Source organism: Entelurus aequoreus, linkage group LG01 (genome assembly GCF_033978785.1).
Source record: "Entelurus aequoreus isolate RoL-2023_Sb linkage group LG01, RoL_Eaeq_v1.1, whole genome shotgun sequence".
In the NCBI taxonomy this organism is placed as follows: Eukaryota; Metazoa; Chordata; class Actinopteri; order Syngnathiformes; family Syngnathidae; genus Entelurus; species Entelurus aequoreus.
Window position 1 is genome coordinate 67,731,806 of NC_084731.1, and position 25,071 is coordinate 67,756,876.

Sequence of the window (25,071 nt, forward strand, 5' to 3'; positions counted from 1 at the left end):
TGTAATGTAGTAACATTCATAACAACATGTAATATATACATGTAAGTATATATGTAAAATAGTAACATTCATAACAACATGTAACATATACATTATGTAAGTATATATGTAAAATAGTAACATTCATAACAACATGTAACATATACATTATGTAAGTATATATGTAATGTAGTAACATTCATAATAACATGTAATGTAGTAACATTCATAACATGTAATATTTACATGGTGTAAGTATATATGTAATGATAACATGTAACATATACATGATGTAAGTATATGTCATGTAGTAACATTCATATGTAATATATACAGTCGTGGTCAAAAGTTTACATACACTTGTAAAGAACAATGTCATGGCTGTCTTGAGTTTCCAATCATTTCTACAGCTCTTATTTTTTCCTACAACTTTCCTCCAGAAGGTCTCTCTTTGTCCATGTGATGTCAGATGAAACAAAAATTGAGCTGTTTGGCCACAATACCCAGCAATATGTTTGGAGGAAACGGGCAGCACGGTGGCAGAGGGGTTAGTGCGTCTGCCTCACAATACGAAGGTCCTGAGTAGTCGTGAGTTCAATCCCGGCCTCGGGATCTTTCTGTGTGGAGTTTGCATGTTCTCCCCGTGACTGCGTGGGTTCCCTCCGGGTACTCCGGCTTCCTCCCACCTCCAAAGACATGCACCTGGGGATAAGTTGATTGGCAACACTAAATTGGCCCTAGTGTGTGAATGTTGTCTGTCTATCTGTGTTGGCCCTGCGATGAGGTGGCGACTTGTCCAGGGTGTACCCCGCCTTCCGCCCGATTGTAGCTGAGATAGGCTCCAGCGCCCCCCGCGACCCCCGAAGGGAATAAGCGGTAGAAAATGGATGGATGGATGGATGGATGTTTGGAGGAAAAAAGGTGATGCCTTTAAGCCCAGGAACACCATTCCCACCGTCAAGCATGGTGGTGGTAGTATTATGCTCTGGGCTTGTTTTGCTGCCAATGGAACTGGTGCTTTAAATGAGACAATGAAAAAGGAGGATTACCTCCAAATTCTTCAGGACAACCTAAATTCATCAGCCCGGAGGTTGGGTCTTGGGCGCAGTTGGGTGTTCCAACAGGATAATGACCCCAAACACATGTCAAAAGTGGTAAAAGAATGGTTAAATCAGGCTAGAATTAAGGTTTTAGAATGGCCTTCCCAAAGTCCTGACTTAAACGTGTGGACAATGCTGAAGAAACAAGTCCATGTCAGAAAACCAACAAATTTAGCTGAACTGCACCAATTTTGTCAAGAGGAGTGGTCAAAAATTCAACCAAAAGCTTGCCAGAAGCTTGTGGATGGCTACCAAAAGCACCTTATTGCAGTGAAACTTGCCAAGGGACATGTAACCAAATATTAATAATGCTGTACTTTTGACCCAGCAGATTTGCTCACATTTTCAGTAGACCCAAAATGAATTCATAAAAGAACCAAATTTCATGAATGTTTTTTGTGACCAACAAGTATGTGCTCCAATCACTCCATCACAAAAAAATAAGAGTTGTAGAAAGTATTGGAACCCTAAGTATTGGAAACTAAAGAAAGCCTGCATTTAGACAATACAAGACAACCCTAACCCTCTGCATTATGTTCTTTACAAATGTATGTAAACTTTTGACCACGACTGTATGTCATGTAGTAACATTCATAATAACATGTAATATTCACCAGGGCTGTGAATCTTTGGGCACCGCCCAATTCCATTCCATTCTTGGAGTTAACAATTCGATTCAGAATAGATTCTCGTTCAAAATCAATGCTTTAACATTGGGTGCCAGTTCTATAATTAGCTATATTCCTTCATAAAACAGAAAGAGCTCTGATACATTTCTATATTACTTACAAGAAAACTAGTTTTGTTCAGTAAAATTTGACCAAAATATTTAATCAAGTCAAATATAAATAAGGCAACAAAAAAATTCAAGTAAATTATATTTATATAGCACTTTTCTCTAGAGACTCAACGCACTTTACATAGTGAAAGCCATTACCTCCATCTTTAAGCTACATGTAAACCAGTGTAGGTGGCACTGGGAGCAGGTGGGTAGTGTCTTGCCCGAGGACAAGTTGTAGAAGCAGGGATCGCCTGGAACCCCTCAAGTTCGCTCTACCAACCGAGCCACGCCGCCTCAAGTATAAGTATCCCACACTTCTCTTTTGTTAAGTACAGCAGATATAGATCTACATCAACAATATGATTTGTCTGAGTGGCTGCACAGGACAGATTAAAAAATAAAATAAAATAAAAAATTACAAATTTAAAAAGTAAAATAAAATACATCCTAGATTTTTTTAATTAAAGAACCGTTAAAAATAAGAACCGCGATTCATTCAAAAATCTTTTTTAACACCATTAATATTTACCTATTTTGCTCGTTTTAAGCATACAGCGCCGCATTATTTTGAAAAACGCACCAGGATATTCGCTTTTTCCTTTAACATCACTTGATTACAAAATGCAGACTTCATGAGGGCCAACAAATAAAACATCACTTACTGTACAATGTCTGCTCTCAATGAGATGCCGACTGATAGGATGTTGATATAATCCTGTTTAGATGAAGAATGACTCATATTTCTTGCAAAGAAATGAGGGTGGAACTCAGCGTCTTTTCGGGTCTTTCTCGCCATTTCCGTGTCAACATAGGATCCGACTTGTAAGATTATGTCCTCCTCCTTCTACTATCGAAGTGAGAGGCATTATTTATGAATCTGGGATAAAAACTTTCACGAGTCTTGAGGCGAGGAAGCAGCTCACCAGCCGATGTCGCCTGCATTAGCGCTTGTATCACCAAGACTTGATTAACATGTTTTGGATGGTCAGAGGGCTTTATGGCTCCTCCAATTTACACCATTGTAAGCTGACTTTTATTTACAAGTTACAATGCATTAAATCAAATACATCCGTCTTGTCATAACAATTGTGAACGATAGGCAAAATAATAAAAATGCAGTTCCCCTTTATTGATTCCTGTGGGTGGGTGGGAATGAAGTCCTCACGCAACATGGGGCCTAGGTGGCGGAAACACTCCCAAGTTTGTCTATATTTTACGAGAAAAGATTGCAACAATGCTATTAGTAATAACTGCTATTTCATGAAAAGCAATATGCTGAAATAGTTCAACACAGAGCATACTATAAATGTATGTCACCTTTTTGAATCTCATCCGAGCAGCAGTCATCTGCGTCAATAACAGTGATTAATTAATTATAAGGCCTCTCTGAGAACTTAATGAAGTTAAAACTGTAAATGAAGGCATTGATTTGTCTTAAAAAAATAACAGGTTTTTATACATGGGTCAATAAGGTAATCAGGCAGTGCATGTATTAAAATGGAGACCACTAATTGAGAAAAAAATACAAATGACCTATGAGCTGAAAGTACCTTTGAATTGTCCGGACCACGGGGCTGTCGAACGATGACGAGACGCGGGGCGCTGGCGTCGTCCAGAGTGATGCTCTTCAATCTGTTGACCAGACGGTCTGGGCGCGGGGTGACCACAGGTTTGGGCCCCTCACTGCGACACATCAGGTTATAGCTCCCTGCCGTGGTTAACAAGACGGCTGCATCATTACCTGACTCTGCGCACGTTACAGGCACTACATTTTCCCGTGCGTTGATTGAAGACCACCGAGAACTCCACTTCGTCTCCGGTCTGGAGCTCCAGGCCGTCTTGCACTTCTTTGACATGGAAGAACAGCTTCTTGCTCTCGCCGACTTCGTATGTGATGAAACCGAACTGGAAAGAAGGCAAACAGTCTTAGACCGTGGGGGTTTTTTGGTCCGCAGTATTGTGCTGAGACAAGCACCTGGTCTTTGACACACTCCACCAAGGCGCACCGCTGCGGGACCACATTGCAGGCCATTTTCTGTCCAGTCTGGGATATTGTGCAAACCTGGAACTTCACCGGTTCTCCTTTCTGCAGGCAGTAGGCCTTATTAGCCATACCCATGATTCCAAAGGGGTAGGTCTGGCCTTTACCGTCACCTGACACAAGCAAAAAGGTCGAGAAGTGAAAACACTCCGTCTAATGGGTTAGAAAACAGGGGTGTCCAAACTACAACCCACCGACGTCATGAGTTTAGTAAGGAATGTACCCACAGGGAGATTGCATCCCTTTTAATAGTCTGACAATTTTGATGCTGCTATTAAGACCCCATCTAGTGGACAACATGAGTAATTCAGGTCAGTGAACTTTAATGATGCTGTCAACAAAGGAATGCACAGCATTCACCTATATGACCCAAAGCAAACAAACTCCCTAGGTCATGATGCAAAAAAAACTAAAAATCCAACCAACACAAAAAGTCAACAAACATGGTCTCAAACAGCACAACCTGCTCACTGAACTTTGTGGAAAATTCAAAATTACACCCATTACAAAGCATCATGAAAAAATACAAAACTACTCTTATCCATGTTTGGTGCATTTTAGCTGCCTGATATTTGTGATGGATTACACAACTTTAAGAAGGTTGTCACGGAAGTGAACAAGATCGGAGTCAAACTTTCACATACTCTTACTATCCAATTATATTAATAATTATTATATATCCATTACATTAAAACAATATGTACACATTCATGTATAGGCTAAAAAAAAGGTCGAGAAGTGAAAACACTCCGTCTAATGGGTTAGAAAACAGGGGTGTCCAAACTACAACCCACCGACGTCATGAGTTTAGTAAGGAATGTACCCACAGGGAGATTGCATCCCTTTTAATAGTCTGACAATTTTGATGCTGCTATTAAGACCCCATCTAGTGGACAACATGAGTAATTCAGGTCAAGATGGCGGCGCTTCACGGCGGCAGCTTCTTGCGAGCACTCTTGGAAGTGTAGACCGATTTGGCAAAAATACCCGTCAATTCAGTCAATTTCATGGCTGGCTCACAGCGTGTTCACTCCGTGATCACTTACGACCGACTTACGATTCTGGATGTGGAGAGATCGGGCCATTTTGGGCTGAAAGATGCGTGTACGGTGGACCTACTCGCTAGCTTGGGAATTCTTCGCGAGCTACATCCAGCAGTGGCCTTTGAAGCAGCGGCGTCCACTACCAGCGGAGACCGTCAACGAAAGAGATGTAAGCGGTGCGCTCGGAAGCAGAAGCGGGGATGTCGTGCGGGGCTAACAACAAAGCTAAAGGCGTTGTTGTTAGCGGGGCTAACGAAAAAGCTAAATGCCAATCCACAAAGAAGCGCTAATAAGGAGTCTGTTAAGCTAGAACTAGCCAGCGCCAGGCTGGATAATCCCTGCACACATAGCAATTCTCTTAGAATAATATACAACTCACATAATGTTTTTTCTGCGTCAGAGGTGGACATGCATTTTACTGAGGTGGCAAACAATCTAAAAATTCCTGTCATATCAATACCTAGATATGGTCGAAATTATTTAAAGTGCACTACGCATAATAAACGTAACAATATTAATATTGCTACTACGGATACTTTCAACAAAAACTCCTCAAAACAGCCCACTACCTATAATATGGGCTTTTTAAACATAAGGTCATTGTCTTCCAAAACGTTATTAGTTAATGAAGTCATTAGAGACAACAATCTTGATGTCGTTGGTCTAGCCGAGACCTGGCTCAAACCAGATTAATTTTTTGCGCTGGGTGAGGCGTCTCCTCCTGGCTATACGGGAACGCATATTGCCCGTCCCATTAAAAGGGGTGGGGGTGTTGCACTAATATACAACAAAAACTTTAGCCTTACCTCGGACCTAAATAATAAATATAACTCGTTTGAGGTGCTTACTGTGAGGTTTGTCACACCGCTGCCTCTGCACCTGGCTGTCATCTACCGCCCCCCAGGGCCCTATTCGGACTTTATCAATGAATTTTCAGAGTTCGTTGCTGATCTAGTGACACACGCCGACAATATAATCATAATGGGAGACTTTAACATCCATATGAATACCCCATCGGACCCTCCATGCGTGGCGCTCCAGACTATAATTGATAGCTGTGGTCTTACACAAATAATAAATGAACCCACGCATTGCAACGGTAATACGATAGATCTAGTGCTTGTCAGGGGTGTCACCACCTCCAAAGTTACGATACTCCCATATACTAAAGTAATGTCCGATCATTACCTTATAAAATTCGAAGTTCTGACTCATTGTCAACAAACTAATAATAATAATAATAACTACTATAGCAGCCGCAACATTAATGCTGCCACAACGACGACTCTTACTGACCTACTGCCTTCGGTAATGGCACCATTCCCAAATTATGTGGGCTCTATTGATAACCTCACTAACAACTTTAACGACGCCCTGCGCGACACCATTGATAGTGTAGCACCGCTAAAGCTAAAAAGGACCCCTAAAAGGCGTACCCCATGGTTTACAGAAGAAACTAAAGCCCAGAAATGATCATGTAGAAAGCTGGAACGCAAATGGCGTGCGACTAAACTTGAGGTTTTCCATCAAGCATGGAGTGATAGTTTAATAACTTATAAACACATGCTTACCTCAGCTAAAGCTAAATATTACTCAAATCTCATCCACCTCAACAAAAATGATCCTAAATTTTTGTTTAGTACAGTAGCATCGCTAACCCAACAAGGGACTCCTCCCAGTAGCTCCACCCACTCAGCAGATGACTTTATGAATTTCTTTAATAAGAAAATTGAAGTCATTAGAAAAGAGATTAAAGACAATGCATCTCAGCTACAACTGGGTTCTATTAACACAAATACGACTGTATATTCGACGGATACCGCCCTCCAAAATAGTTTCTCTCTCTTTGATGAAATAACATTGGAGGAATTGTTAAATGTGTAAATGGGACAAAACAAACAACATGTTTACTTGACCCAATTCCTGGGAAACTTATCAAGGAGCTTTTTGTTTTATTAGGTCCATCAGTGTTAAATATTATAAACTTATCACTTTCCTCTGGCACTGTTCCCCTAGCATTCAAAAAAGCGGTTATTCATCCTCTACTCAAAAGACCTAACCTCGATCCTGACCTCATGGTGATCTACCGGCCGGTGTCCCACCTTCCGTTTATCTCGAAAATCCTCGAAAAAATTGTCGCACAGCAGTTAAATGAACACTTAGCGTCTAACAATCTCTGTGAACCTTTTCAATCCGGTTTCAGGGCAAATCACTCTACGGAGACAGCCCTCGCAAAAATGACTAATGATCTATTGCTAATGATGGATTCTGATGCGTCATCTATGTTGCTGCTTCTTGATCTTAGCGCCGCTTTCGATACTGTTGATCATAATATTTTATTAGAGCGTATCAAAACGCGTATTGGGATGTCAGACTTAGCCTTGTCTTGGTTTAACTCTTATCTTACTGACAGGATGCAATGTGTCTCCCATAACAATGTGACCTCGGACTATGTTAAGGTAACGTGCGGAGTTCCCCAGGGTTTGGTTCTTGGCCCTGCACTCTTTAGTATTTACATGCTGCCGCTAGGTGACATCATACGCAAATACGGTGTTAGCTTTCACTGTTATGCGGATGACACCCAACTCTACATGCCCCTAAAGCTGACCAACACGCCGGATTGTAGTCAGCTGGAGGCGTGTCTTAATGAAATTAAACAATGGATGTCCGCTAACTTTTTGCAACTCAACGCTAAGAAAACGGAAATGCTGATTATCGGTCCTGCTGAACACCGACATCTATTTAATAATACCACCTTAACATTTGACAACCAAACAATTAAACAAGGCGACTCGGTAAAGAATCTAGGTATTATCTTCGACCCAACTCTCTCGTTTGAGTCACACATTAAGAGTGTTACTAAAACGGCCTTCTTTCATCTCCGTAATATCGCTAAAATTCGTTCCATTTTGTCCACAAACGATGCTGAGATCATTATCTATGCGTTCGTTACAACTCGTCTCGATTACTGTAACGTTTTATTTTCGGGCCTCCCTATGTCTAGCATTAAAAGATTACAGATGGTACAAAATGCGGCTGCTAGACTTTTGACAAAAACAAGAAAGTTTGATCATGTTACGCCTATACTGGCTCACCTGCACTGGCTTCCTGTGCACCTAAGATGCGACTTTAAGGTTTTACTACTTACGTATAAAATACTACACGGTCAAGCTCCTGCCTATCTTGCCGATTGTATTGTACCATATGTCCCGGCAAGAAATCTGCGTTCAAAGAACTCCGGCTTATTTGTGATTCCCAGAGCCCAAAAAAAGTCTGCGGGCTATAGAGCGTTTTCTATTCGGGCTCCAATACTATGGAATGCCCTCCCGGTAAAAGTTAGAGATGCTACCTCAGTAGAAGCATTTAAGTCTCATCTTAAAACTCATTTGTATACTCTAGCCTTTAAATAGACTCCCTTTTTAGACCAGTTGATCTGCCGTTTCTTTTCTTTTCTTTTCTACTCTGCTCCCAACCCGGGGTGGACCGCTAGCCTGTTCATCGGATGGGGACATCTCTACGCTGCTGACCCGTCTCCGCTCGGGATGGTTCCTGCTGGCCCCACCATGGACTGGACTTTCGCTGATATGTTGGACTTTCACAATATTATGTCAGACCCACTCAACATCCATTGCTTTCGGTCTCCCCTAGAGGGGAGGGGTTACCCACATATGCGGTCCTCTCCAAGGTTTCTCATAGTCATTCACATTGACGTCCCACTGGGGTGAGTTTTCCTTGCCCGTATGTGGGATCTGTACTGAGGATGTCGTTGTGGCTTGTACAGCCCTTTGAGACACTTGTGATTTAGGGCTATATAAATAAACATTGATTGATTGATTGATTGATATAGCGCTATATATACAGTCGCAATCAAAAGTTTACATACACTTGTAAAGAACAATGTCATGGCTGTCTTGAGTTTCCAATCATGTCTACAACTCGTATTTTTTTGTGATAAGAGTGATTGGAGCACAACCAACAAATTTAGCTGAACTGCACCAATTTTGTCAAGAGGATTAGTCAAAAATTCAACCAGAAGCTTGTGGATGGCTACCAAAAGCACCTTATTGCAGCGAAACTTGCAAAGAGACATGTAACCAAATATTAACATTGCTGTATGTATACTTTTGACCCAGCAGATTTGGTCACATTTTCAGTAGACCCATAATAAATTGATAAAAGAACCAAACTTCATGAATGTTTTTTGTGACCAACAAGTATGTGCTCCAATCACTCTATCACAAACAAATAAGAGCTGTAGAAAGTATTGGAAACTCAAGACAGCCATGACATTATGTTCTTTACATGTGTAAGTTTTGATCTTTCTGAGCCCAATGCGGCCCCCAAGTCAAAAAGTTTGGGTTAGAAGAGGAGACCCACCTTCTTCTGTAACTTCTATCAGCCCTTGGTACTCCGTCTGAGAGGGGTCCACGCTGCGTATGGGACGGATGACTTTGCCAGTCATCACTGTGGTACCAACATCTTCACCAATGCCATTGACTGGAAACAGTAGAGTTGCTTTGTGATTACATGCCTTGAGAATGGCAAGAAATGTCCCCTATTACGCAAAGTTGCCTTTTTCACGGGAGCGCAGTCTTCAAATAGTCAGAAGATTTGACCTTTGGATTCAAAAGAGTGATTCGACTATCAACCTCGCGCAGTTGTTGGTGGGAGGGAGATCGATTGCGTTTATCAAGTCTTCTCTAAATATTAGGATTGTCAGGAATAGGATACAAACATTACAGTAGCGCTGTGCCGTGTGGTGAAAATGAGTTGTTGCGTGTGCATGTCTGCGTGAGTGTGTTGGTACGCACAGGTCTACATGACAGCGTGTTGGCGCTTTATCCCATGTTGTGCAGTATTTGTACATGTTTATCTTGTTTAGCAAACTTCCCTCTTTAATTTGCAATTACATTTACATGCAGACTTATTAATCAACTAATCCTTGTGATCGCACTTTCAGTGAGAAAGCATCTGCTCGAACTTGATCTCACAGTTGAGACCAAAATGGAATAAATACTAAGAAACTGTTTTTCCTTGAAGTTTAAACTACAATTTACTGTAACTTTCCTTTAAACAGTTCTGAAATTAATGTAGTGATATAGAAATTACATTTATTTAGATGTTTATCTAATTACATACCATTACTAATCCCAATATCACAAATATATATATATATATATACCGTATATATATGTACTCTGTCAAGTGATTACTTTTTAATCAGATTAATCCCACTCCTGAACTGTGATTCATCATTATTTGCTTGCATATTTAAATTTTGCTTAAGAAAATACCAATATTTGGACAAAAATGCAATTTTGTTGTCAGAATGTAATCCAAGAACGTTTCTAAATTTTCTACTTAACTGCAAGTCATTAATTTGCTTAAAACTTGGTGACAGTAACAATAAGTAAGTTTGCTATAACATAGCAAACAAGGTACAGATTGTAAACACATTAGGGTTGTCCCAATACCAATATTTTGGTACCTGTGCCAAAATGTATTTCCATACTTTTCTAAATAAAAAGGACTGCAAAAAATGTCATTGGCTTTATTCTAACAAAAAATCTTAAGGCTCCTAATTAGTCTGCTGACTAATTAGGAGCAATCAATGTGACCCCAAAGTTTGGGGTCACATTGAAATGTCCTTATTTTTGAAGGAAAAGCACTGTACTTTTCAATGAAGATAACTTTAAACTAGTCTTAACTTTAAAGAACTACACTATATACATTGCTAATGTGGTAAATGACTATTCTAGCTGCAAATGTCTGGTTTTTGGTGCAATATCTACATAGGTGTATAGAGGCCCATTTCCAGCAACTATCACTCCAGTGTTTTAATGGTAAAATGTGTTTGCTCATTGGCTCAGAAGGCTAATTGATGATTAGAAAACCCTTGTGCAATCATGTTCACACATCTGAAAACAGTTTAGCTCGTTACAGAAGCTACAAACTGACCTTCCTTTGAGCAGATTGAGTTTCTGGAGCATCACATTTGTGGGGTCAATTAAACGCTGAAAATGGCCAGAAAAAGAGAACTTTCATCTGAAACTCGACAGTCTATTCTTGTTCTTAGAAATGAAGGCTATTCCACAAAATTGTTTGGGTGACCCCAAACTTTTGAACGGTAGTGTATACAGTAACATATTGTGTAGTTTATCATTCTATTATTTTGTCAACATAATGAGGGACAAACTGTAAAAATGTATTATTAGTCTACTTGTTAATTTACTGTTAATATCTGGTTATTTTCTGTTTAACATGTTCTATCTACACTTCTGTCAAAAATGTTCTGTTGTTTGATGTTGTATGTGGGCTCTGTACCGAGGATGTCGTTGTGGCTTGTACAGCCCTTTGAGACACTTGTGATTTAGGGCTATATAAATAAACATTGATTGATTGATTGATTGATACTTCACATTAGTTTTGGATGATACCACAAATTTAGGTATCGATCCGATACCATGTAGTTACAGGATTATACAATTGTCATATTCAAAGTCCTCATGTGTCCGGGGACGTATTTCATGACTTTATAAACATAATATACATTTTTTTAAAAGGAAAAAAGATTTTGTGATAATAAACAATATCGATGTAATCATAGTAGTATCAACTTGATACGCTCTTGTACTTGGTATCATTACAGTGGATGTCAGGTGTAGATCCACCCATGGCATTTGTTTACAATCTGGGACGCTAGCCTGTTAGTGGTGACATCTGTGAGCTATTGTATCCTCCTACGGTGAGCAGTGAAGCATGTTTAGTTATTCCTCGTCCTGTAGTGATAATGATACTTGTAAGAAACTCACTTTGTCGCCATGGAGGCCAGGATTAGTGATTTAGAAATAGCTAAAACACTGCAGACTGCGGATGGATGTTAGCCATGTTTAAACACCTCTTCCAATAGCTTCACTTTTATAGCATTTTGGCTTAGCTTTTAAGCCAAAATGCGTCCATTCTCCCTTTTCTGTCTGTACACCTTGTCTGCCTGTAAGTATTCCGTGATTGTGCATTGCCAGACATGCTCCTCTGCTCGTAAAACCAGCAATGCCCGTTTAAAAAAAGGGGGGAACTGGTACTTTTTAGAGGCGGTATATTAGCACTAGTACCGGTATCAGAAATCAGAATCAGAAATACATTATTATACCGTACAACCCTAGAATACACCCATAAACAACTTTACATAGTGCACCATTTACATGTACGGTACTCTTCCTTTAAAATAAAAAATACCCTCAGAGACCCTGGCATTAGAACAACAACTGGTTTGGAACTAACAAGTGTTCAGGTTGTAATTTCTGTTTTTGTTGATATTTTATCAAAACAACGTGTAAGTGAAATTTTGACACGGAAATAAATATTTAAGAACTGATTTTTTTAGTCTTTTTTTGGACAACACCACAATAATATGGTGTTGTGGCCTAAATACCGTGACAATAATCGTACCATGACATTTTATAATGGTCACATCCCTACCAGTTATTTGGTCTGTCATACCTGCGGCCACTTTGTCCACTCTTTCAGCACTGACTTTATTTCCTTTTCCCTTTGAGAGCGTGTACTCCACTGTGTCGCCAAGCTCAAGACTATCCAGGTCCCCGCTCATTTCACTGAAGACAAAACATACGCATCTGTATTCAAAACGTGGCCAAGTAAGGGTTTTTAACCTCACCTGTAGTGAAAGAAGATCTCCTGGTCGTGATCGGCCGTCTCAATGAAGCCAAAGTTATCCTTGAGTGTGGCGATGAAGCCCTGCAATCGCTTGGCGTTGGAGGTGTTGCGGTTCATGACCCTGATGGAGACCGCACTCTGCTGGCCGCTTCTTTTCACTTCGTTGATAGAGAACTCCACCTGGTGGGCACGTGTTGCGCAAGTAGAGAGGGAACATCACCAATGCTTGTTTGGAAGATCCAACATGCACGCTTGAGTGATCAGGTACCTTGTCCCCAGCCTGTGGGAGATAAGCTCCCTCCAGGTCCTTCACGTGGTATGGCACTGTGAGCTTCACGCCACAGTCCTCATACGCGATCACTCCATCCTCAGCTTCCTACAACCAGAAGAGAGACGTCATCTTGTTTTTCATCTTTGGTTATTAAAACAAAATAAACACCACAAGCTTCATCAATAGTAACAAGTATGAAATGGTAAAGAAAGTACATCAACTCTTTTCTAGCAGCCTGGCGAGTTAGTGTGAGTTATACAGCACAAGAGCTCAGAAGGATACAGCAGGGCTGCAGAATTAATTTTACTGCAACTTTTAAAGATCCAATAATATGCAAAACTGACTTTTTATTAATGTTCCAACAGTAAAGTGGCTTTAGATCCTGTTCAGTAGCACCACATTTGAGAAAAATCGACCTTGTTTGGTAGCTCTCCTTTTGTGAAGAAGCGCTCAAACGCTCACTTTTTGAAGCTGCTTGTTATCATGATGTGTATACATCAAATAAATAAATATCAGTGGTGTTCATCTTTGGGCACCCAAAGATTTCATCACATTCCTGCGCTGACGATTCAAACAGATTCTCGCAATCTATTATTTAATATAGTAATTATAATGAAACTTTTTCAAAACAGCTTAGCAAAGCTCCTTCTAGTTGCATGGAGATGGCCTCAAAATGTTTTTTTAAAAATAGATTCTTAGATAAAATAAAAAATGTATGTATAAGTATCGTTTTTTTTAATCAATATTTGAAAATTATTTACAATTGCGATTCACATGTGAAACATTTCTTTTGTGTACCCCTAATACACATTCCCCCCCAACACAGGCTTCGCTACACATCTTAAAATAAAATCCTGCCAACTACTGTATTTTTCAGACTACACGTTGCTACTTTTTTCCTATCTTTTGAACCCGGTGGTTTATAAAGCGGTGCAGCTAATTTATGGATTTTCCCTGGCTAACAAAGTCTTGTATTCAACAATTAGTTTTCAACACCGACCAGACACCAAAAAGGTGTTATTGTTTGTGCTATGGCGCTATGAGTTCACTCACTGCAGGGGCTGCAGTTCGAAAATGTACTTCTTGTTTCGGCCCTTGAACCAGAAGTATATCTTGTTTCATATTCTATTCGTCTATAGCGCGTCTGCTCAAAAAGATTCTTCATTCATCACTTCACAATATATCTAAAATAATTCTTACTTACTAAAGCGTCTCATGTGTGTTGTCTGTAAGTGTTTTCATGCATATTTGTACGTACTATTGTAATGTAATCAAGCTAGCGTCGTTAGCATTAGCTAATATGCTAACACGTTTACGAGTGTCTGTGTTAGTATTAATAACTTACAATGACATTTTTGTATTGTTTCAGTTTTGTAAATTCCTCAGTAAATTCACCAAAACATCACCGTGGAGTTATTGAGTCTGTTTAGCTGATTGGAGAGCTAGCTTGCGCAGCTAGTGGGTCCATGATGAGGACTTGTTTTGTTTGTTACAGACGCTGTTTGGAAATATTTAAGGCACGTAAATAAACATTTACAAAATCTTTCTGTATAAAACTAATTTCACAACGTATATATCTGCGGCTTATGGTCTGGTGCGGCTATTGTATGGAAAAATATTTTTCCTACTAAAATTTTCTTTTGTATTTTGCTTTCCTGTCACAATACTTTTTGTGGAAATGATTAAATGGTTTGGGCGAGGGGCAGGAAACCTGTCTTGTTATTTTCATTCTAAAAAAAACTCGACCTGCGCACTTTAAATGGTCCCTGGCCGCACTTTGGACACCCCTGAATTAGAGCTACTAGATATGAACATTGCATATTCTGGACTAACTTTCAATGGGCTAATTATGCAGCCCTACTTAGCACTACAGTTGCAAGAAAAAGTGTGCGAACCCTTTGGGATTACTTGGATTTCTGCATAAATTGGACATATGTCTTCTAAGTCACAACAATAGACAATGTTTAAACTAATTATACACTAAAAAAATATGTTTTCATTTTTTTATAGAACACAACACGTAACCAGTCACAGTGCAGTGTGGTTGACCCTCTTTTGGCAACAAAAACCTCAACCCGCACAACGGTCTTTACAAAGGTGTTTTAGGTCAGCAATATGCTCGGGATGTCTGGTGTGAATCGCTCTCTTGAGGTCATGTCACAGCACCTCAATCAGGTTGAGGTCAGGAGTCTGACTGGGCCACTCCAGAAGGTGTGGATATTTTTCTATGCTTAGTGTGGTTGACCTATTGCATTACCCATCCTCTGTTGAGCTTCAGTTGGCGGACCGACATCTTAAGTTTTCCTGCAAAATGTCTTGATTAGCTTGGGAATTCATTTTCCCATCAATTAAATCAATCCGTCTAGGCCCTGAGGCAGCCCCAAACCATGATGCCACCTCCACCATATTTCACCGTAGGGATGAGGTATTGATGTTGGTGTGCTGTGTCTTTTTTTCTCCACACATAGCATTGTGTGTTCCTTCCAAACAACTCCATTTTGGTTTCATTTGTCCACAGAATATTTTGCCAGTAGTGCTCTGGAACATCTAGTTGCACCTTTGCAAACTTCAAACGTGCTGCATTGTTTTTCTTTGACAGCAGTGGCTTCCTCCGGGGTGTCCTCCCATGAACTCCATTCTTGTTCAATGTTTTACATATTGTAGATTAGTCAACAGTAATGTCAGCATGTGCCAAAGATTTTTGTAAGTCCTTAGCCAACACTCTAAAATTGTTTTTCACCTCATTGAGTATTCTGTGTTGTGCTCATCTTTTCCGGTCATCTTTACAGGACCACCACGCGGAAGGGAGAGTAGCAACAGTGCTGAACTTTCTTCATTTGTAGACAATCTTACCGTCAACAATTCTTGATCGGACGTTTTAGATGCAACTGTTCACATCAGGAAATACTTTTTCAAAACAGCTCATTTAAAACTGGTGTGTTTTATAGGGCAGGTCAGCTTTAACCACGCCTTCAATCTCATCACATTGGTTGGCTGACTCTTGGAGAAGTCATTAGCTTAGAGGTTAACATACTTTTTCCACCCTGCACTGTGAATGTTTACATGTTACGTTCGATAAAAAGTAAAAAAAAAAAAAGTTTTGTGCAGTATTAGTTTAAGCAGACTGTGTTGCTGTGACTTAGATGAAGATCAGAACACATTTTATGCAAGAACCCAAGTAATCCTAAAGGGTTCACATATTTTCTTGCAACTGTACGTTGCTTAAACCGTGTGCCCTCCTCCGCCTCTCTACGTTAATAAAGTGACCATACCACAAAAGGAATTAACGGGTGGGCCTCCAAAAAAAAAAAAAAGACCAGCCTTGACTTTACTCTTAAAAGGACAAGAGGGAGATCAGCCAGGAATGCTCTTCTAATTAAACTATTGATCATTGCAGCATGCAGCAGGCCTGAGTCCTACCTCGTCTTTTTTCTAACCAATAAAAGAAAGCAAAATGGTGAATACAGGTAAAAGCCAGTAAATTAGAATATTTTGGAAAACTTGATTTATTTCAGTAATTGCATTCAAAAGGTGTAACTTGTACATTATATGTATTCATTGCACACAGACTGATGCATTCAAATGTTTATTTCATTTAATTTTGATGATTTGAAGTGGCAACAAATGAAAATCCAAAATTCCGTGTGTCACAAAATTAGAATATTACTTAAAGCTAATACAAAAAAGGGATTTTTAGAAATGTTGGCCAACTGAAAAGTATGAAAATGAAAAATATGAGCATGTACAATACTCAATACTTGGTTGGAGCTCCTTTTGCCTCAATTACTGCGTTAATGCGGCGTGGCATGGAGTCGATGAGTTTCTGGCACTGCTCAGGTGTTATGAGAGCCCAGGTTGCTCTGATAGTGGCCTTCAACTCTTCTGCGTTTTTGGGTCTGGCATTCTGCATCTTCCTTTTCACAATACCCCACAGATTTTCTATGGGGCTAAGGTCAGGGGAGTTGGCGGGCCAATTTAGAACAGAAATACCATGGTCCGTAAACCAGGCACGGGTAGATTTTGCGCTGTGTGCAGGCGCCAAGTCCTGTTGGAACTTGAAATCTCCATCTCCATAGAGCAGGTCAGCAGCAGGAAGCATGAAGTGCTCTAAAACTTGCTGGTAGACGGCTGCGTTGACCCTGGATCTCAGGAAACAGAGTGGACCGACACCAGCAGATGACATGGCACCCCAAACCATCACTGATGGTGGAAACTTTACACTAGCCTTCAGGCAACGTGGATCCTGTGCCTCTCCTGTCTTCCTCCAGACTCTGGGACCTCGATTTCCAAAGGAAATGCAAAATTTGCTTTCGTCAGAAAACATGACTTTGGACCACTCAGCAGCAGTCCAGCTCTTTTTTCCAGGGTCAACGCAGCAGTCTACCAGCAAGTTTTAGAGCACTTCATGCTTCCTGCTGCTGACCTGCTCTATGGAGATGGAGATTTCAAGTTCCAACAGGACTTGGCGCCTGCACACAGCGCAAAATCTACCCGTGCCTGGTTTACGGACCATGGTATTTCTGTTCTAAATTGGCCCGCCAACTCTCCTGACCTTAGCCCCATAGAAAATCTGTGGGGTATTGTGAAAAGGAAGATGCAGAATGCCAGACCCAAAAACGCAGAAGAGTTGAAGGCCACTATCAGAGCAACCTGGGCTCTCATAACACCTGAGCAGTGCCAGAAACTCATCGGCTCCATGCCACGCCGCATTAACGCAGTAATTGAGGCAAAAGGAGCTCCAACCAAGTATTGAGTATTGTACATGCTCATATTTTTCATTTTCATACTTTTCAGTTGGCCAACATTTCTAAAAATCCCTTTTTTGTATTAGCCTTAAGTAATATTCTAATTTTGTGACACACGGAATTTTGGATTTTCATTTGTTGCCACTTCAAATCATCAAAATTAAATGAAATAAACATTTGAATGCATCAGTCTGTGTGCAATGAATAAATATAATGTACAAGTTACACCTTTTGAATGCAATTACTGAAATAAATCAAGTTTTTCAAAATATTCAAATTTACTGGCTTTTACCTGTATATTTTAGAACCTAAAAAAACGGAATAACCCTCTCCAATACAACAAACGAACGGTGCGCTACCTTCTCTTTGCTCTTGCTGGGACTGGCATTTTTGGCGCCGGCTGCCGCGACGTCCCTCTGCACCACGCCCATAAAGCGCTGCTCAGACTGGGTGTGAAACGACACCGTGCCTTTGGGCAGCTTCTTGATGCGCGCTGCGTGGTTCCTCTGCGCCGACAGCATATCCTGGCGAGGACAAGGCCGTGACTTCACCTTCTGTTACCAAAAAGTACCGTTTTGCGGTAAATAGACGTACGGGCACGACGGTGAACTCCACTTCGTCAGAAATGTGCAGCGGAGTCTCCTCCAGGACCTCGCTGAAGTGGAAGAACATCCGAGCGTCCCGATCCACACATTTAATGAAGCCGAAGCCGTCACGGATCGCAGCAATCACACCCTAGAATGACACGCATATTTAACTGAAAGATGGTAGGGTATGAGAGGTGTCAAAACTGCGGCCCGGGGGCCATTTGCGGTCCATACCAACTTTTTAAGGTGGCACATTTGAAAAACACTATTACAAAAAAAATGCATAAAAAAGTGGACTAAAAGAGCAAACAGGTGAAATGTAATAACACAATGCAGACTGCTTTTTTTCTTCTTTAAAACGGTCATTGATCAAAAATAAATCCAAGTCAATGTTATGCGTTATTGATCTATTCAAGGCTCCAATAACTTCACATCAAATATTTCACTTTTTAGAGGAAATTATTGCATATTTGTGTGTGTTTTTGGGCTTTCTTTGACAAAAAGGGCACAAAAATTTTTGAAAAAATGTAAATGTATAATCGAAGAGATGGCTCTGATGTTGATTTACAGCAGTGGTTGTCAGACTCGTGTGTAGAGAGAATATGGACAACTAAACAAGAGGCGTCATGTTTGGTATCTAAGACGTGTGCGGCTGTGCCTGAAAGCATGCATTTAAGTTGTTTTCCTGATTAAATAAACCAAAATAATAAGTCTAAATTTCTAAATATATTCCAGCTCATAAACTTACAATAAAACATGCTTTTATTTAGTCACAGTAGTATATATGGCTAGAATTTGCAATTTCGGTAGGAATTGTGTATGAATGTGTGCAAGCTGCCGATACACGCGAGTGGAACTGAAACGCTTGAATGTCCAGGGAGAGTGGAGTGTGTAGATGTTGGAACGGTTCCAATCGGTTGAGAAATTTGGGAAATGGAGATGTTTGTATAATACCCATTCATTTTCAATGGGGGGAAATTCCTGATAGAGTGGAGTGTGTAGATGGTGGAACGATTCAAATGGCTTGAGAAATGTGGCAAATAGAGAGGTTTGTATAATACCCATTCATTTTCAATGGGGGAAATTCTTGGTAATTTCGGGTAACCAGGGAATTTTCCAAACCAGGAAACATGCTGGCTTAAATGTCCAGGGTGAGCGGAGTGTGGATGGTGGTACGGTTCAAATCAAATGAGAAATGTGGGATATGCAGTCAATTGTATAATGCCCGGGCAGCACGGTGGAACAGGGGTTAGCGCATGTGCCTCACAATACAAAGGTCCTGAGTAGTCCTGAGTTCAATCCCAGGCTCGGGATCTTTCTGGGTGGAGTTTGCATGTACTCCCCGTGACTGCGTGGGTTCCCTCCGGCTACTCCGGCTTCTTCCCACCGCCAAAAACATGCACCTGGGGATAGATTGATTGGCAACAGTAAATTGGCCCTAGCGTGTGAATTTGAGTGTGAATGTTGTCTATCCGTGTTGGCCCTGTGATGAAGTGGCGACTTGTCCAGGGTGTACGCCGCCTTCCGCCCGAATGCAGCTGAAATGGGCTCCAGCACCCTCCCGCGACCCCAAAAGGGACAAGCGGTAGAAAATGGATGGATGGATGTATAATGCCCATTCATTGTCAATGGGGAGAAAATTCTGAAGAAAACCAAGAATTTGGGAAAAGGGAAAACAAGTTTTGCGTTTCATACATCAGAAGAGTAGTGTGGGTACATGCTTGAAACGTTGGGTTTCGGTTTAAAATTTAATTGAATTATATTTATATAGCGCTTTTCTTTAGTGACTCAAAGCGCTTTTACATAGTGAAACCCAATATCTAAGTTACATTTAAACCAGTGTGGATGGCACTGTGAGCAGGTGGGTAAAGTGTCTTGCCCAAGGACACAATGGCAGTGACTAGGATGTCGGAAGCGGGGATCGAACCTGGAACCCTCAAGTTGCTGACACGTCCACTCTACCAACCGAGCTATACCGCCCCGAATGGCCTATTCATTGTCAATGGGTAGAAAATTCCAGGAAATTCCAGGAACACCGAATTTTGAGAAAAGGGAAAACATTTTGCATTCAATATATTTGAAGGGTGGACGGTTGATAGGTCGGAATCCGGTTTAAAAACGGCGCAAAATTTTGAGAATTTGGGGTATTGTAAAACTATGAATACATCCAACTATTTGAATGGGAATTTTCTGGAAATTTGGGAATACCGTGAATTTTTGAAAACATTGATACAAGTACAATTGTCCTAGATGATATGAATGGGTTGGTGTTGGAATTTTTGGAATCGGTTGAAGAATGTTGACATTGTAAGTGTAAATTGAGAATGAGTATTTCGGAATTCCTGAAATTTCGGGAAAGGGGAATTTCGGGAAAAAAATAAGAGCATTTTTTTGTTCCAACTAAGAAAAGAGTTTTGAAGGTGGACCGCTCAAAAACGGTTGAAATATGTAGATTGTAAAAACTTTCCAGCAAGAGGTAAAAATGGGGCTTTGGAAAACCGGGAATTGTTTGAAAATTGGCCCATGCATTTTCAATGGGCAAAATGTCCCGAAAAACCGGGAATTGTGGGTAATTTGTGATATTTTTTTTAGATTTCTTTGGGGAGCTCACGATTCCCGGTCGAGCCAAACGTTTTGATACTTGAACGTTTCCGATCAGATAAAAACTGTCAAACCTTTGCGGCAGAATAATAATCAATGATTTTTGCAGTCACACAAATCATTTTGCAGCCATTTTTGATGCACTGTGCCGCTATATTCATGCAGTGTTTGTGACAGTGACCTCTGTAACACGCTCCCAGAGGCAAAAACCCACAATGACCAAAGAAAGGTGTTTTGCCAAAATCTTCATTAGCTTTGGAATAACAATGAGACGATGACTTTCCAATGTATTGTTTGTAGGGCTGTGAATCCATTCCATTCTTGAGAGGAACCATTCCACTCGGATAGATTCTCTATTCAAAAGCAATTATTTGTAATAACATTTTAGTGCCAGTTCTATGATTAACTACGTTCCTCCATAAAATATATAAACAGTTGTGATACATTTCTATATTATTTCAAATAAAACTGATTTCGTATTCAATAACATTCTAAAAAAACATCTAAAAAGTCAAATACAAATAAGGCAGCACGAAAAGTATATTTCGTAAAGTAAATGTGTACAGCAGATATTATCTACTATTAATAAAATAAGCATTTGAACACCCTGCTATTTTGCAAGTTCTCCCACTTAGAAATCATGGAGGGGTCTGAAATTTTCACGGTAGGTGCATGTCCACTGTATGAGAGATAACCTAAAAAGAAAAATCCAGAAATAACAATCTATAACAATCTATGATTTTTTAACAATTTATTCGTGTGATACAGCTGAAAATAAGTATTTGAACACCTGTCTTATCAGCTGGAATTCTGACCCTCAAAGACCTGTTAGTCCACCTTTAAAAGTCCTCCTCCACTCCACTGTATTATCCTGAATAAGATGCACCTGTGTGAGGTCGTTAGCTGCATAAAGACACCTGTCCACCCCATACAATCAGTAAGACCCAAACATTCAGCATGGCTAAGAGCAAAGAGCTGTCCAAAGACACCAGAGACAAAATTGTACAACTCCACAAGGATGGAAAGGGCCACGGTAGTGATGGGTTGATGAGGCCTCATGAAGTGTTTCGACACATTGCAAAACTGTATTGATACTGTGTCACTAAATACTGACATCTGCTGGACATTAAAAATCCCTACAGGCAACCTATGGACTGACTCAACTGACAGATTTTATGACCTAGTATATACAATAATATAAACCAAGTCATTGTATTTCATTTAGGATTATTTCATATCTTCATTTAAATAAAAATATATTTTTATCTTTTTTAGATACAGTCAATAAATAATGTGAACATGTATCGTGACTAGGATGGTAGAAGGTGGGGTTGAACCCCAGTAACCAGCAACCCTCCGATTGCTGGCACGGCCACTCTACCAACTTTGCCACGACGTCATTCCTGTACTTTTCTCTAGTAACAGTAGTGATGGGTCCGCCAACACAGATGCATCGGCGCATGCGTCGAGCTCATAGAGCGAAACCCTGTGTCGGTGCGCGTACCGCTTTTAGAAAGTCACGTGACCGATCATGAGCTGCTTTGGTCACGTGACCGATACGCGAACTGTATCGCACTGACGCCTCCTCTGTGCTCTGTGAGCAACGTTCCCGCTAAGGTGCGCGCCTGCGCAATTGCGCAGTGCTCAAGCGTCCTCCGCGCACACCGTGCGCCGCACAGCAAATATATGCCACGCACCAAATCAAACCCATCTGAATTCTAAACAAAATAAACACATTTATTCTGTGTAATTTTGAAATGCAACTTTGAGTGACAGTGACAACAAGCGGCCCTAACGGTGTTCGTCAACAACACGCATTGCGCCGCTTCCTAATAAACACAGTTTGGCGCGCAGGCGTCAGTGCGATACAGTTCGCGTATCGGTCACGTGACCGGAACAGCTCATGAGCGGTCACGTGACCAGAACAGCTCATGATCGGTCACGTGACCAAAACAGCTCGTGTTCGGTCACGTGACTTTCTAAAAGCGATACGCGCACCGACACAGGGTATCGCTCTATGAGCTCGACGCATGCGCCGATGCATCGGTGTTGCCGGACCCATCACTAGGCCACGGAGAAATTGCCAAGCAGCTTGGTGAAAAAAGGTCCACTGTTGGAGCAATCATTAGAAAATGGAAGAAGCTAAACATGACGGTCAATCTCAATCAGAGTGGAGCCCCATGCAAGATATCACCTTGTGGGGTCTCAATGATGCTAAGAAAGGTGAGGAATCAGCCCAGGACTACACGGCAGGACTTGGTCAATGGGACCACTGTTTCCATGGTCACTGTTGGTAATACACTAAGACGTCATGGTTTGAAATCATGCATGGCACGGAAGGTTCCCCTGCTTAAACCAGCACGTTAAGGCCCGTCTTAAGTTTGCCAATGACCATTTGGATGATCCAGAGGAGTCATGGGAGAAAGTTTTGTGGACAGATGAGACCAAAATTGACCATTTTGGTCATAATTCCACTAAACGTGTTTGGAGGAAGAAGAATGATGCGTACCATCCCAAGAACACCATCCCTACTGTGAAGCATGGAGGTGGTAGCATCATGCTTTGGGGGTGTTTTTCTGCTCATGGGACAGGACGACTGTACTGTATAAAGGAGAGTATGACTGCAGCCATGTATTGTGAGATTTTGGCCAAAAACCTCCTTCCCTCAGTCAGATCATTGAAGATGAGTCGTGGCTGGATCTTCCAACATGACAATGACCCAAAGCACACAGCCAGGAAAACCAAGAAGTGGCTTCGTAAGAACCATATCAAGGTTCTGGAGTGGCCTAGCCTGTCTCCAGACCTAAATCCAATTGAAAATCTTTGGAGGGAGCTGAAAGTCTGTGTTACTCAGCGACAGCCCAGAAACCTGACTGATCTAGAGAAGATCTGTGTGGAGGAGTGGGCGAAAATCCCTCCTGCAGTCTGTGCAAACCTGGTGAAGAACTACAGGAAACGTTTGACCTCTGGAATTGCAAACAAAGGCTACTCTACCAAATATTAATGTTGGTGTTCAAATACTTATTTTCAGCTGTATCACACAAATAAATTGTTAAAAAATCATAGATTGTGATTTCTGGATTTTTTCTTTTTAGGTTATCTCTCATACAGTGGACATGCACCTACCATGAAAATTTCAGAGCCCTCCATGATTTTTAAGTGGGAGAACTTGCAACATAGCGGGGTGTTCAAATACTTATTTTCTTTACTGTACATCAACATAATTATTTGTCTGAGTGGCTGCACAGGACAGATTAAAAAAATATATGTATACATATATATATTTTTTAATCAATTAAGAATCATTAATAAGAATCGCCATTTATTCAAAAAACTATTTTTGGAGCCCCCTAGTTTGTAATCACTGCACTATATACGCAAGTGATTTTACTTGAATATTTTTCATAGGTTTAACCACAGTAAAATATGCAACTCGCCACAGCGAGTCATGGCTTCCTGATTTCATAATCACCATATTAACTCATGCTACTTTTTACTGCAATATTGATTAGTTTGGTTGGGATTATTGGTGACACCTGCAAAAAAAATTCTGAAGCAAAGTTTGGTCAGGCAAAGTATATAAATTCACTGTTACTGAGGGTGCGATATAGCACGTTTCCCATGTGTATGTGTGCTCGCTTACCTCGCACAACATACTGTTAATGTTGGCTCTCCAGCCTTCCCGGTCAACCGTCACGTTCCATATTTTTCTCCTTTCTGGGTTTACAGGAAACTTATGCAATTTCTACCCGCATTTCTTTGCGAGTGGCACATCCCCGCACCCTATACACAAATCTGCTCAAACCGTGGTACAGGCTCCATCTAGTGGTACGCCAAAGAATCAATATTAAAGTACAGTGTTTTATTTTCCTATATCCAAACTGTCACAGTGGCCAAACACATTAAATATACTTGTTAAATAAAACCTCTGCTTTGTTTTTAACGATTACTGTATTTTAATGTTGTCATTATGGTGGTACTTAATGAATACTTATGTCTACTACACTACTGTACTTTAATATTGTCAATATGGTGGTCCTTAATGCTTAAGTCTACTACACTAATGTATTTTAATGTTGCCGTTATGGTGGTACTTGATGAATACTTAGGTCTAATACATGACTAGATTTTAATGTTGTTATTATGGTGGTATTTAATGAATACTTAGGTCTACTACACTACTGTATTTTAATGTTAATCTCTGAGCTGCCACCTTATCGTGGTAGAGGAGTTTGCGTGTCCCAATGAT

The 25,071-nt window shown here is 40.6% G+C and overlaps 1 protein-coding gene across 5 annotated transcripts in view; it reads right to left on the minus strand.

Moving 5' to 3' along the window:
* Positions 1 to 25,071, minus strand: part of LOC133656108 (cold shock domain-containing protein E1-like) — an 87,064-nt gene that overhangs the window by 1,810 nt on the left and 60,183 nt on the right. For 4 of the 5 annotated variants that reach the window (XM_062056968.1, XM_062056960.1, XM_062056951.1 and 1 more), the window contains 9 exons: positions 18,229 to 18,369; positions 17,994 to 18,158; positions 12,887 to 12,994; positions 12,620 to 12,798; positions 12,445 to 12,557; positions 9,322 to 9,441; positions 3,836 to 4,014; positions 3,602 to 3,765; positions 3,411 to 3,543 (listed from right to left, as the gene is read on the minus strand). In XM_062056968.1, coding sequence (XP_061912952.1) covers positions 3,411 to 3,543; positions 3,602 to 3,765; positions 3,836 to 4,014; positions 9,322 to 9,441; positions 12,445 to 12,557; positions 12,620 to 12,798; positions 12,887 to 12,994; positions 17,994 to 18,158; positions 18,229 to 18,369 — 1,302 coding nt within the window. The remainder of the gene's footprint in view (positions 1 to 3,410; positions 3,544 to 3,601; positions 3,766 to 3,835; positions 4,015 to 9,321; positions 9,442 to 12,444; positions 12,558 to 12,619; positions 12,799 to 12,886; positions 12,995 to 17,993; positions 18,159 to 18,228; positions 18,370 to 25,071) is intronic. The other variant, XM_062056977.1, reaches the window with a different exon arrangement.